Source organism: Thunnus thynnus, chromosome 1, assembly GCF_963924715.1.
Source record: "Thunnus thynnus chromosome 1, fThuThy2.1, whole genome shotgun sequence".
Taxonomy (NCBI): Eukaryota; Metazoa; Chordata; class Actinopteri; order Scombriformes; family Scombridae; genus Thunnus; species Thunnus thynnus.
Window position 1 is genome coordinate 12698002 of NC_089517.1, and position 12887 is coordinate 12710888.

The window sequence follows — 12887 nt, forward strand, 5'->3', positions numbered from 1 at the left end:
GAGTTTTGAAATGGGATATAAAACTTAAATGAAATATTGAAAGGTACAAAGGAAATATGGACTGTGCTATGGACAAAGAAATGAAGTGTAGTAAATTCATGAAGGTGAAAAGAGCAAAAATTAAATGTGACATGTGCAATAAATAATTAAATCATGTAACAGTGGAGGTTGAATGCAATATATAAAATGTTAAATCCAGTTTGATGAAATTGCAATTGAGAACCTGCTGTAATATCTGCACAGTGTTGGATTAACACAACAAAATATAAGGAACTCTCGAAAAAGAGCAAGAAACAGCAGAGGGCAGCAATACGACACTTAACCAAAATAATTATAATAATCATAATAATACGGAAGTAAAAGGAAACTGTAAAACTGTAAAGGTTTTTTTTTTATTTCCTGCATAATCGTTTGTCTCACACTCCAGTCCAGTTGGTGGCGGTAATGAGCCTCTAGGCTGGTTTGCCAACCGCCAATAAACACTAACGAAGAAGAAGACGGAAGTACTTAATGTTCACTTAAACGTTTCCTCCGTCGGTTACAACGAAAACAAACCCGCATGCAGTCAACTCAAGTTTACAGCTAACAGAAATTATACAGTGAAAGAAGGAGCTTCACGGACCAACTAACTACAATTCAGAAACAACTTGTCCAATCATAGAGGATATATGGTTTACTTTTTTAATGAAACACTGATGAGAAATAATAGCTAACCTGGCTAACGTTAGCTCTCTTTAGCTGGGATGGCAGCCTGCACTCCTCCACTGATCTCTCCTGCGTTAAGGTGCGTGTCTTTGTGATAATCTCATCATGCTTGTTATAATGGGATGAACTACAACAACATAAGAAATAGCATAAATGCCATTATCGTGCCGTAAAATTCAACAACGTCAGTTCTGTAACAGCTAAAAGGACGACTTCACAATTTTTGAAGTCTGTCTTAAAAACAACAGTCAGGAGCACAAATGAACATTTAAATATGTTTTTCTTGCCATAATCATCCCTCCTGTTCAACGTGACCATTAGAAGATCCCTTTATAATGCACTTAACAATGTAAGTGATGGGGGACAATATCCACAATCCTACAAACATTATCAATGGCTTCATTCAAGTAATAATCGCAGTTCAACCCTTGCCCGGGCTTGCTGACCCCCCCCCCCCCCCCCCCCCCCCAAAACCACTGCATTGTTCTGTATAAATGTAAATGTGTTTTGTCTCGATGTTGTGTGTGAAATTATCTGCTGGATACACTCTAAAAGCAGCGCAGGGTACAGCTGTGCTCTTCTACTAGTCTGATGATAACTCTAACTTCAACTGTCATCTCTCTCACTTCAGTCAAAAGCAACGCAAGGCTGCTCTGAGGAAAGAAAGGAGAAAACGGAAACGACAAGCTTTAGCCCAAGCCAGAGAATGTGGTATGAAGACAGCTGCCATATTGGCCTTCCTATCAAATGAGATCATTTACACTTTCTACAGTTTCCTGTTACTGATACCCTCAACATTTGCACTGTCATAGATTTAAAAAATGGAGCAAGCCAAGAAGAAGAAGAAGAAGAAGCAAATGATGAAGATGACACAAATAACGATATTGCTGAGGAGGAAAGGTAGGATACAAATACTAATGTTACTCTGCTGTCCTGCACAACATATTCACTTATAGACAGCGCAGACACCTTGACTCTACAGTTCAGTCAGTCATCTGCGTCGCGTTCGATTCATGTCTCCCTTGTTTTCTCAGGCAGCGGCTACATGACCAGTGGTTGGAAAGAGAGAGGCTCGCTCAGGAGGAATTCAGGCTGCAGTCTGAGAGGGAAGAAGCTGCACGGAAAAGAAAAGAAGATGAGGAGGTAATTACTGTTTCTTTGCATACATCATCAAAAATTGAAAAATATTTGCAGCTTGTTCATGTTGCAGGTTATAGAGCTAGTTGCATAAGATTTGTATATGTTCACACTAATGATGTACTGAAGATGTTAGCTGATTCCAGAGTCAATCACTAATAGCGAACGTCAGGTAAGAACACAAACACTCGATGTTGTTTCATAAAGCTTTAGCTCTACTTACACATGAACGAGCCATACTGTTGCACTGTGTGAATTGTTCCTTCTTTACCACAAACATACAGGCACTGTAGTTTATTTTGAGTCAATCTCACATACACAACTATGCTGCTATAAATTCTCAGTAGAGGACCAAATTTCTATTAATTCATTGCTGAAAATTGTCCCCAACAAATGCACCATTTCCTCCTGTTGGACTAACATTTGCTAAAAACTACAGTTCCCAGCTGTAGATACGCTGTAAAAACAATAACACCAGTTTTATCCATTAAGGCTGTGTGTGTGTGTGTGTGTGTGTGTGTGTGTGTGGGTCCAAAGATAATTTGAGCTTGAACTTTAAGAACTAACATCTAAAAAATCAAACTGCTACGTCAACACTTAACAAGGCTTTTTAACATTAGCCTAATTGACCACCATGTTACACATGATGACAGTGGCAATTTATGATTTACTACCAAATTATATCAATAATTGCAGCGTCACACAGGGAATTACTGCTGTCAGTTGGGGCTGGTTGCTATGGTGAATAATTGGCTAATTGATGAGTGCACCTGAGCCTGTTTGACAGAGACGGATTTTAAATAAAATGTTTATTAACTTGCCCAATGTCCTGTTATGTCCACAGCGGATGATAAAGGAGGAATGGGAGGCCCAGCAGAGGAGAGAAAAAGAAGAAAAAGAGCAGAAGCAGCAGGAGAAGCGAGACAGAGAGGTGAAACGGGCCCTAGGAGGATAAAACAAAGAGAAATATATCCTCTTCTACTTAATAAGTATTTATACTGTCCATCCAAAAGTGAAGATTCAGATAATCATACAGTTAAACATATCTGACGATTCATTATTTTGCTTTTTAAAAGTGTGTTTTTGCCTTATACCCGATTGTTTTTAAATGTTTCCTTGACTGCGTGACACAAGCAGCCATCACACTCCTTAACAAAGATACACACAAAGAGAAAATCCCTTACCAGCACCTTCAGCTCTCACAACAAGGATGTATCTTTTACTTTGTTTGAAAACAAGTCTGTGAAATTGCTCTCCAAAAGTTTCATAAATCTTGAAATTATCCTCCTAAAATGTTGGTATATTTTTGTGCATATCAGCCCTTGTGAATGTGGTCTTAACCCGCAGTAACAGATATGCTGCAGTATGTTGACTTCTACACATGTTCACCAGCCGTGTCTTTACACCATTTGTAGGATGCTGTTCAGAAAATGTTGGATGAAGCTGAAAATCAGGTATAACACACATGAATGTCTCATTATACAGATTGTTTTATGTTGACATGTTATTTTTTTTAGTTGTTTTTTTATATTAGGTACATCAACAGTAGTTAAAACTATTGCAGTTTAATACAACATCTCTGTAATATATTGTGCCCTCATTTATGTAGATGGGGTGGACAAAATATGAGAAACACCTCTTAGTAAGTCGTAATGAAATTTTAAAATCATAGAAAGTACAGCTTCTCAACACCACTCTAAAACATTCAACAAACTGAAATGCAAAATCAGTCTAACCTTCATCATGATGGGATTTGTTGCACAGCTGTTGTATTAGTCTGCATTAGTTTGAGCAAAGTGAACTTACTAAACTTGCACATGTATTTAATACGCAGGTAAAAAACTTTTAGGAAATGTTTCTTGTGTTGCAAAGACATATTTAGCTTAAATATAAATTTATGGAAAATCTAATGGAAACCAACCCGTGTTTCCCAAATTCTTGGGGTTATTCCATAGTATTTATATGGAAAATGGAATTTAGTTCAGTCAAAATTCAAGCAAGTGTACATTGAGAATAGTGCAAGACTAGGACATATTGTGGATTTTATAAATTCAGCTAATACCAATCAAGAGCGATTAACAGTGACTGCAGCACTGGAGTATTGCCAAACCTCCAGATCATCAGAAGTACAGAAGAAATAAGACAAAGGCAAATGTCCACAGTCACTCCCAATTTACTATATTGTGTACTATAGTTACTGGCTACTGTTTTTTTTTTTTAATGTTCTGAGTGTAAAATTTATGCAATAGTGTCCTTAAAAAATCCACAATAGAATGAACATATTAGTTTTCATGGCATGTACACTACTTTCTGCTAACAAACCCCACAATGCAAAGCCTGTCAGTGGCAAAATGACATTAAAATGTAAGTGTCCAAAATCTCAGTTTACTGCTCACTATAGAGTAAAACACAGTGTCTGTTATATAGGGAGCAAGGCAGTCTACATCGTCAACATGGAAATAAGGCATGCCGAATCAATTTTCATGGCAGTCCATCCAATAGTTGTTGAGATATTTCAGCCTGGACGGACAGACGTTGCCATCCCTAGAGTCACACCGCTAGCGTGGCTAATAAATATCATTATAGTCTCAGGGTCGAGACTATTATTCCCTGACGAGCCTTGTGACCATGTAAGAGGTACATGGAACTTAAATCTCATTCTAGTGTGAAGTCAAACCATAAATATACTTTTTTTTTTCATGTTGTCACTTCCAGCTCGATAACGGAGGGCCGTGGATGAATCCTGAGGCTCCAGTGAAGGAGAGCTCTGAGAATTACGGCACAGAACAGGACGTAGCCAACTGTCCGTTCTTCCTTAAGACCGGAGCATGTCGATTTGGAGACAGGTGCTTTATTTCTCTCTCTATTTGACTGACTCGCTGAGTTAAATCCATACATCTGCTTCTGTGTGTGACAACTGAACAGATGTACAGGTGCATTCAATAAATCTTTCCTTCCCTTTTTCATCTCGTGAGTCCAGATGTTCTCGGAAACACGCTTATCCAACAGCCAGCCCTACTCTGATGATCCGCGGTATGTTTGTAACGTTTGGCATGGAGCAGTCTCGGCGCGACGATTACGACATAGATGCTTGTTTGGAACACAGCGAGGAGGAGCTTCAGGAGTCTTTCATCGAGTTTTACCACGATGTCCTGCCTGAGTTCAAGAGTGTTGGCAAGGTGTTGCAATTCAAGGTAAGATGGGACCAGGACCAGTCACTGTTCAGGAGAATGTTCAATCCCTGTGTCGTGATTAAATTATTACAACTAAATATTACCAAAATATCTAAACTGAAATGTTTTTGATAGTTTTCTTTTTTTTTTTCCTTTTTAGGTCAGCTGCAATTACGAACCACACTTAAGAGGAAATGTTTACATTCAGTTTGACACGTAAGCCATCGTAAAACTGCTCCACAAACAAATTAACTGTACTCTGATTTTGTTTCTGGGGGGATAAAACTCTTCATTCTTTGTCCTCTTATCTGTCTAGAGAGGAGCAGTGTAAAGAAGCCTTCATCAAGTTCAATGGGAGGTGGTACGCAGGCCGGCAGCTTCATTGTGAGATATGTCCTGTTACACGGTGGAAGAACGCTATATGTGGTGAGTTACTCGTTCATACTGATATAAGACCTTTTTTTCAACAGCAATACAACAATTGCACACGGTGGCGTCACTGCAGAGAGAGGCTGACAAGCAGTTCAGTTTATGTATGATTCACATATCCTGGATCTGTCATTTTCTCTTTTCTCAGGATTGTTTGACAGACAGAAGTGCCCCAAAGGGAAGCACTGCAACTTCCTGCATGTATTTCGAAACCCCGGCAATGAATTCTGGGAGGCTGACAGGGACCTGCACATGTCACCCGACCGCAGCGTCAGGGGGAGTCACAGAGACGGGTGGCACTCGGAGCGATACGGAGACCGATCGCGGAGGCAGCGTCACTGCAGCAGAAGCCCACCGAGGTCGGAGAGATCCCACGGCAGACGAGAAGACGACAGGCGGAGGAGCAGGAGCAGGGAGAGGAGGACCTCCCAGCACACGAGAGAGGACAGATGGTCGGTCAGATCCAGATACAGTGACAGGAGGAGAGACAGATATCGGAGCAGAAGTAGAGACAGGTCGAGGAGTAGAAGTAGAGACAGAGAGAGAGACAGACTTAGAAAAAGGAGTAGAGATAAAGACAGAGAGCAAAAGAATCGGAGTAAAAGTGAAGAGAGAGAGTCTAGAAGCACAAGCAGAGAAAGAAACAAGCAAAGTAGAGAAAGGAGCAAAAATCGGAGCCCAGAGAAACCAGATAAGAACGAGAAACCCACTAACGATGATACTAAAACACGTCACCGCTCCAAAAAACACTCCAAAAAAAGTAAGAAAAAGAGTAAGAAGAAGCATAAGAAGAAAAGCCATTTGCCTGAAGGGATGACATCATCGGGAGAGTCAGAAAAAGAGAAAGAATCAGATGAAGAGACAGCGGAGAGACATTCTGCGACAAGTCCGAGTCAAGAGATAAAAGAAACGGAGCTGCTTCAGAAAGACTTAGATGAAAGTGTCGACAGAGAGAAGAACTGTAGTCCAGAAGTGACAAGTGAAGAATCCAACACAGAAATCTCACATGAGCCGATAGGAAATGATGACATCTGTGCTTCTTAGTAGTATTTGAAAATATGTACATTAACTATGTGAATGTTAAGGAAATAGCGTACATCCTTTGAGCAGAGATATGTTAACATCACTACGCATCACCAACATGTACATATGTGAATATTTTGCTGTTAGTAAATGGTCGATGTCGCTTTAATTACTGAACACTTCACCAGCTGGATTCATGGCACCACATGGTCGTTAAGTAAAAACTATATTAAAAAAAAAAGATCAACAAGTGGCTTTTCTTTTTTAATACATTTATTGTTAATACCTTTCAAATATTTAAGAAAAAAATGTTGGCAAATGTGTTGGCAGTGTTAAATACAAAAGTAAGTGTTTTCTTTTTGCACAAATTAAAGATGAACATGATATTTGTTTGATCGTTACACAAAAAAATCCTTTTTCTGATAAAAAAAAAAAATGTGACTGCCATACAGTTTGGAATGAGCATTGATTCAGAAGTTGTGGGTTTGTTTTCTTGCTTCTTACTGGCAAGCGAACAAGCTGACAGTAATGAGTAGTAATGATGTACCCTGATATGTGCGGTTACTGTTCTCTTTGACTCACAAATAACTCAAGTTTCAGCTCCAGAAAGAAACACCTGTCTTCAGATGGATTGAAATAATTACATAATACTGGTATATTGTGGCCAAATAACCCTCAAAATACATTTATCAATAACACCCTGCAGCACTACATCCCTTTTCTGCCATGTCAGCCTTCCTTAGACACCATTACGAAGGTAAAACACAGTGTTCTTTGGTCATATATGTTAGTCTTTAAGAGTTAAGCCAAACTATCATAATACATACAATAGCGTTACTTTTATTTGGGTCACTATCCTATCCTGACCTAAGAGACTAAGAGGGACTGACCTAAGATGTATCACCAGAGGTCATAACACAAAATTAAATGTTTTAACAAATTTTCTAGTCAGGAAAGAAAGTGCAGAAAAATAAAAGACAACTTAAGATGTCACAAACAGAACAATACACAGAAACAGCTAATTTTTTTTTTTGAAGCAAAGGTAAACAATCAGTCTTGGAAAAAGGAAATATGGAATGATTTAACTTCTGGTGGGGAATCACTAAACACAAACTTATACAAATGTATTGATTACGGGTCATTGTTTAATTTCACTTATCTGGTGGGTTGAATTAACCCGTGTAGAATTGATTTTAACAGTGTCAGTGATTCCCATAAAACCCAAGCACCACTTTCTGCCTCATGTAATACGTTCACATTTGAGTCACACAGGTAAGCATAACACCTGAGTCTGAATTACTAGATTTGTAAAACCAAAAATTTTCATTTTGTTATGTAAATTTAGACAAATATAGCTGACTCCTTTCCAAATATTAAATATTTTCATAAACATTTGTGTTAACATTTTGCTTGTGTTTTACAAAAAAACAGCAAGGACATACTGTATGTCATTCTGGCTGCATTGATTAGGTAAACAAAAAAAAAGAATTTGGCATAAAGCAGTTGAAATATGTTTTCATCCAGATAGAAGACACTTCAGAACTGTGGTAAGTGTTTTTAAATGATCCCCAGGAATTTATTTCTCAGAGAATTTGAGAATTAGACGCTCTGCTCTGTGACTCAAATGTATTGGTAACACATGAGATACACAAACTGGAGCTACTTCAGCACCTTTAAAAATTCCTTAAAGCCAAACAGCACATACATCTCTGCAGTTGGTGGACGATGGATGATCTTAACGAGATGCTGGAGTCGTCATGTTGATGTCGTTGCTACATTGTTCTCTGTGGCGTTTCAAGAAGTGAGCGTTTCAAGAAGTTTCAAGTGAGGCGTTTCGAGAAGTAGTGGACTAATCGTACTGCAGAATACAGTGAGGGAGCTTTTACATGGGAGACACATTAAACCACGGTTGGCACCACATTCAAAGGACATTACGGGATAGTACAGTACAGAATAATACAGTACATAGATGGTGATTATATACATACAACACTGACACACTGACCAGGAGAAGACAAGAAAGAGACACGAAAGGTTGCCAGATCTGCATCTGGGAGAAAGAACTGCGAGGTAGCGTGATGATCTATGTCAGCCCAATTTCCTCTAAAACACTCCGCGGTGCCTCGGCCTCCTGCAGATGAGGAAGAGAAACAACAAAATGGACGTTTGACTATGTGGTGTTGTCACTGTGTTCATATGTTTATATAGCAAAGTACCCCTCCGCATCCAAATGAAGAGCATGTGAGTCATAATTGCTAGTTATTAAATCTATGATGGAGACGGGAGGCCTCTCTAGCGTTATAAAGCTTTGACAGGCCTACAGAGTCAGCCATGTTGTAATAACAACAGTGCTGCATGCTTTGCTAAAAATAAATCACTGAGCACTGATTCTGTCTACTGTAAATGACCACAGCTGGACAGCCAACGCAGACACACAAGACAGCACTTGCTCTGGTGTGCTAGCAAGAGGGAGAGAGGTATTAATCAAACACTGCAGGTTTAAAAATAAACAGGTGACGACACGTGTAGATTGCTGCGAGGTGAAAAAGGCAATGCATAGATCTATCCTTCTGTCTGTAACACAAGTTAAAGCTGCAATGATTGACAGGAAATGACTAAGCGAAAATTTAAAAAAAAAAAATTCAAGCTAAAATGCCAAAAAATTAGCTTGTTTTTGCTTGTAATGAATGATTTCCTGCGTAAAGTAAAATATTTGTGGTCGGACAACAGGAAATAGTGATGGGCATTTCCTTAATTTTCTGGCATTTTATAGATTAAACAAATCATACATTAATTAACTGAGAAAAATCATTTGAAGATGAATAAACAGTGCTACTAGCTGCTACTGAGCTGTTCTGATCTGTTGATGAAACACTGTGCGTACCTCCTGCAGCAGGTCGGCCTGCTCGATTGCCTTCAGCACATTCTTCTTGGATGTCTCTTGCGCCTCTCCACCCAGCAGGAATTCATCCAGGATAAAGTACGCCTTCTCAAAGTTGAAGATGATATCCAGCTCGCACACCTGTGAGGCCACAACACCATAAATCAGCAGCAGATCAGAGGAGATCCTGTCCTGACTGGTAATCTTGGATTTTCTGCTGTAAATTTTCTTTTTTTTCCCCCCTCCACACCGTCAATCAGAATATTACATGTGTATGACGCCTAAGAGACTCACACTGCCAAAGTATTTGTCCAGCAGCTCCACATATCTGTGGATGATCTCCAGGGTGATCAGCTCGTTGTCCTGATCCTCCACTGCACAGCAGAAATACAGGCTAGCATATCTAGGATGCAAAGAGAGGGAATAAAAGGCAGCAAAGTTTAACAAGGCAGTGATGTGTACAAATATAAGAGCCTTTGCCCACTTAGAACAGCAAGAGAGATGTATTAGTAACATGGGTGGCAAAAAAAAGTGATGTCATTATTGTCCAAATACAGGTCTGCAAACATATAATGAAAGAAATCATAGAAACTGAACACAGGCAGGCGACGTCTTTGAAGATAAAACTTTAAGTGTATGCAAGTATTTCATGCTCTTTTGTATTTTTTTTATTGCATTTAAGTTACGATGAATCAAAAAATACATTTTTGAGTAATTTTTTTTATGTATGACTCCTATAAATGCCAAAAAAGCCTTAAAAATGTCTCTTTTCTGACTGCGGCAACAAAAAATGAACATTATAACCTTTACAAAGATTAGATTATTGCAGAGATATTAAACTGGACTGCATTTGATTGTACCTAACATCGAGATGCAAGAAAACCCCTCCTCCAGTACTGCAGCACTGTACCGTCTCCTGGCTGTTTTGTTGTTTGTTTTTGTTTATTACAGTGAACACATGAAGATGTATCAGTTTGTATATTTATGGACCAGCAATCATACAGTATGTCCAGGACAAATCAGGCACTCCTTCCACATTTGTGTAATTGTTCTCCATTCTTCTGCAGTTGTTATGAAAGAGGGGGTGTAACTGGCGTTCACGACACACCAGAAGGTGAGATCTAAATGCCAGAAATCTCAGTGACTGACAAAATAATCACTGAATCATCAGTGGTTTTCACAAAGAACCCACCACAGAGACACAAGTGATGTAAAACACCAAAAACTGACACATACCTTTACTAGTGTCATCCTTTGAAATACCTGGTATAAGAATCTTTACCAAAAAAATCAGAGTAGAGCTGCAAAGATTAATAGAATAATCGACTAGCCGCCAACTATTTTGACAATAGATTCATCGTTTTGAGTCACTGTTCATTGGGGAACAGTGATCTACATTTTTCAGCAAAGTAATCTTAACTCAAGATCCACTTGCTAGCTTTTTCCAGGGCTTTTAACCACATCTCACTGTCTTCACCAGCAGATAAAGGCAGCTGCAATATCTCTCAATAAGCAGCTAATCAGCAGCAGTTTACTATTTTTATATGCAAGAAGTGTGTGTGCATAAACAGCAACTTATAATGAACATGCCCCCTGAGAAAGAGGAAGTGAGGGACTGTAGAGGCATCACAGCCAATATCCACTTCCTTTATTCACTCACCTCTTGTACACAATCTTCAGGTCCCTCCACTCCAAGAAGCTGCACATCTTGGGCTTCCTGGCCAGTATGGTCTGGACCAGATCTCTGGAGATTTTCTTCCTCTCCTTGTCAGACAGAGGCACATACCATTTCTGTAACCGCAGCTTTCCCTGCCGGCTGAACAACAGCATGAACTGCATCTGAGGAAGGAAAGTTCAGTTGCAAGTTAATCGTAGTGAGAGACGAGAGATAAACATTAATTTACAATATTTGGAGAGAGTTATGAATTAGGATGAAATGAGTGGAAAGTGAAGAGAAGAGGGATGGAGAAAGGGGAGTGGAGAGGTCAGCAACGAGAAAGAGAAATGCTGTAGTAAGTCAGAAACGCCCGAGTAGGAATTACATGCATTATTTTCGAGGATAATACGACCTAGCCATCTGTTAAAATTAATTTTATATCTAGTGAATTGCACGTCCAAACAGCCCGGAGGCTTTAGTACAAAGTTTCATTAGCTTATGTTAGCTATCTCTGCTAAATGGACACATTTTAACATTATCAACACGTTATTATGTGTCATTTGCGCCCCCTCCCGCAACGCTTAGCTAGCTACAGTCGATAACAGACGTTATACCTTTCACCGGGCCTTCGGTGTAGTCACTTGGACGACAGATAACTTCAGTAAATTCAAGCAGAACGCATAACCAGAGTGTGAACAGACACTCCCGTGTTGTTGTTGTAGGTTAGCCTCCTGTCCAGCTAGATGCTAAAGCAGCTAGCGGATGGTGGTTGACGGCGAGGCATCGATTAAAGCCAGCGGCGCTGTGATTGGCTGAAAAAACCGCATCTATGGAATTTTATTGGCTTAAAGATTCCGTTATTCGTGACGTTGCTCCCAGCACGCACGCAACCGTGGCTTCTTGTGAAAGTTTCATTTCTCTAATGATATCCTGAAAAATTACAGTTTACCCTAAAAAAATGACTTTTTATCTGTCTGTCAGCGTGATATTCCCACAGAAAGTAGTATTATAAATCCCAGTGATGCAAAGTAACTAAGTACATTTACTCAAGTGGCTACTGTATGAGTACAATTTTGTATTTTTTGAGTATTTCCATGATGCTACTTCAGAGGGAAATATTGTACTTTCTACTCCACTACATTTATTTGGCAGCTTTGGTTATCTTTCAAATGAAGATTTGACACAATGGATAATATAACAAGCTTTTAAAATACAACACATTGTTAAAGATGAAACCAGTGGTTTCCAACCTTTTTGTCTTTTGACATCTTATAAAAAGCAGTGTGTAGTCGGGGTCACATTTCAGATATCTATGAGTTGTTAACAGCTCCACCAAATAATGTTTTTTCCCCCTAAGCTTCTCACATGGTTTCATTTCAATAAATGTTCAAATGATCCAAAGATTAGAGAAAAAGTCCAAAAACTGAAAACAGATTTGGTCTTTCTTCTTCAGAACTTTGTTTTTTTTCTTCTGTCCTCTCCCATTAATCATCCACCGACCCCTCAGATGTATCTGGTGACCTATTGGAGGGGCCCGACCCCTAGGTTGGGAACCACTGGACTAAACTAGCTAACTGTATATAAAGTAGTTGAAACTAGCTCCACGTCCAGCAGCTACAACAGTAACATGCTGCTTACACACTGATGCTTCAGTATTAATAATCTAATGATGTCGTATATAATAATATATCAGTCAGAGGGACCAAACCACTACTTTTACTGCAATACTTTAACTACATCAAGCTGATGATACGTATGTACTTTTACTTAAGTAAAGGATCTGAATACTTCTTCCACCACTGATAAATTCATCATACTGTGATTATCAGTGGTAGTAGTTAAGTAGTTCAAATTAACTCCACCTCAACCTGCTACAACATTA

At 39.2% G+C, this 12887-nt stretch overlaps 2 protein-coding genes across 2 annotated transcripts; one reads left to right on the forward strand and one right to left on the reverse strand.

The window, feature by feature from the left end:
• The first annotated feature begins 490 nt into the window (after nt 1-490).
• Nucleotides 491-6851, forward strand: zrsr2 (zinc finger (CCCH type), RNA-binding motif and serine/arginine rich 2). The gene is made up of 11 exons (XM_067585307.1): nt 491-784; nt 1337-1416; nt 1518-1605; nt 1740-1848; nt 2687-2773; nt 3258-3296; nt 4558-4688; nt 4823-5036; nt 5176-5231; nt 5332-5441; nt 5593-6851. The coding sequence occupies exons 1-11, from the start codon at nt 744-746 to the stop codon at nt 6486-6488; spliced, it is 1851 nt and encodes a 616-aa protein (XP_067441408.1). The 5' UTR covers nt 491-743; the 3' UTR covers nt 6489-6851.
• LOC137180098 (AP-1 complex subunit sigma-2-like) lies at nt 6723-11800 on the reverse strand. Its single transcript, XM_067585320.1, has 5 exons — nt 11620-11800; nt 11009-11187; nt 9643-9751; nt 9352-9489; nt 6723-8598 (listed from the first exon to the last, which is right to left on the reverse strand). Exons 2-5 carry the CDS (start codon nt 11185-11187, stop codon nt 8551-8553), a joined length of 474 nt encoding a protein of 157 aa, XP_067441421.1. The 5' UTR covers nt 11620-11800; the 3' UTR covers nt 6723-8550.
• Nucleotides 11801-12887: the final 1087 nt, after the last annotated feature.

Excerpts from the sequence above, each read along its gene's own strand:
- zrsr2 (XM_067585307.1), top strand. The coding sequence starts at position 744 with ATGGCAGCCTGCACTCCTCCACTGATCTCTCCTGCGTTAAG. Across the intron at positions 2,774-3,257 it reads AGGAGAAGCGAGACAGAGAG|GATGCTGTTCAGAAAATGTT; the intron begins GTGAAACGGGCC and ends CACCATTTGTAG. Across the intron at positions 5,442-5,592 it reads GTGGAAGAACGCTATATGTG|GATTGTTTGACAGACAGAAG; the intron begins GTGAGTTACTCG and ends CTCTTTTCTCAG.
- LOC137180098 (XM_067585320.1), bottom strand. The coding sequence starts at position 11,187 with ATGCAGTTCATGCTGTTGTTCAGCCGGCAGGGAAAGCTGCGGTTACAG. Across the intron at positions 9,752-11,008 it reads CTGAAGATTGTGTACAAGAG|ATATGCTAGCCTGTATTTCT; the intron begins GTGAGTGAATAA and ends TTTGCATCCTAG. Across the intron at positions 9,490-9,642 it reads TGGACAAATACTTTGGCAGT|GTGTGCGAGCTGGATATCAT; the intron begins GTGAGTCTCTTA and ends GTGGCCTCACAG.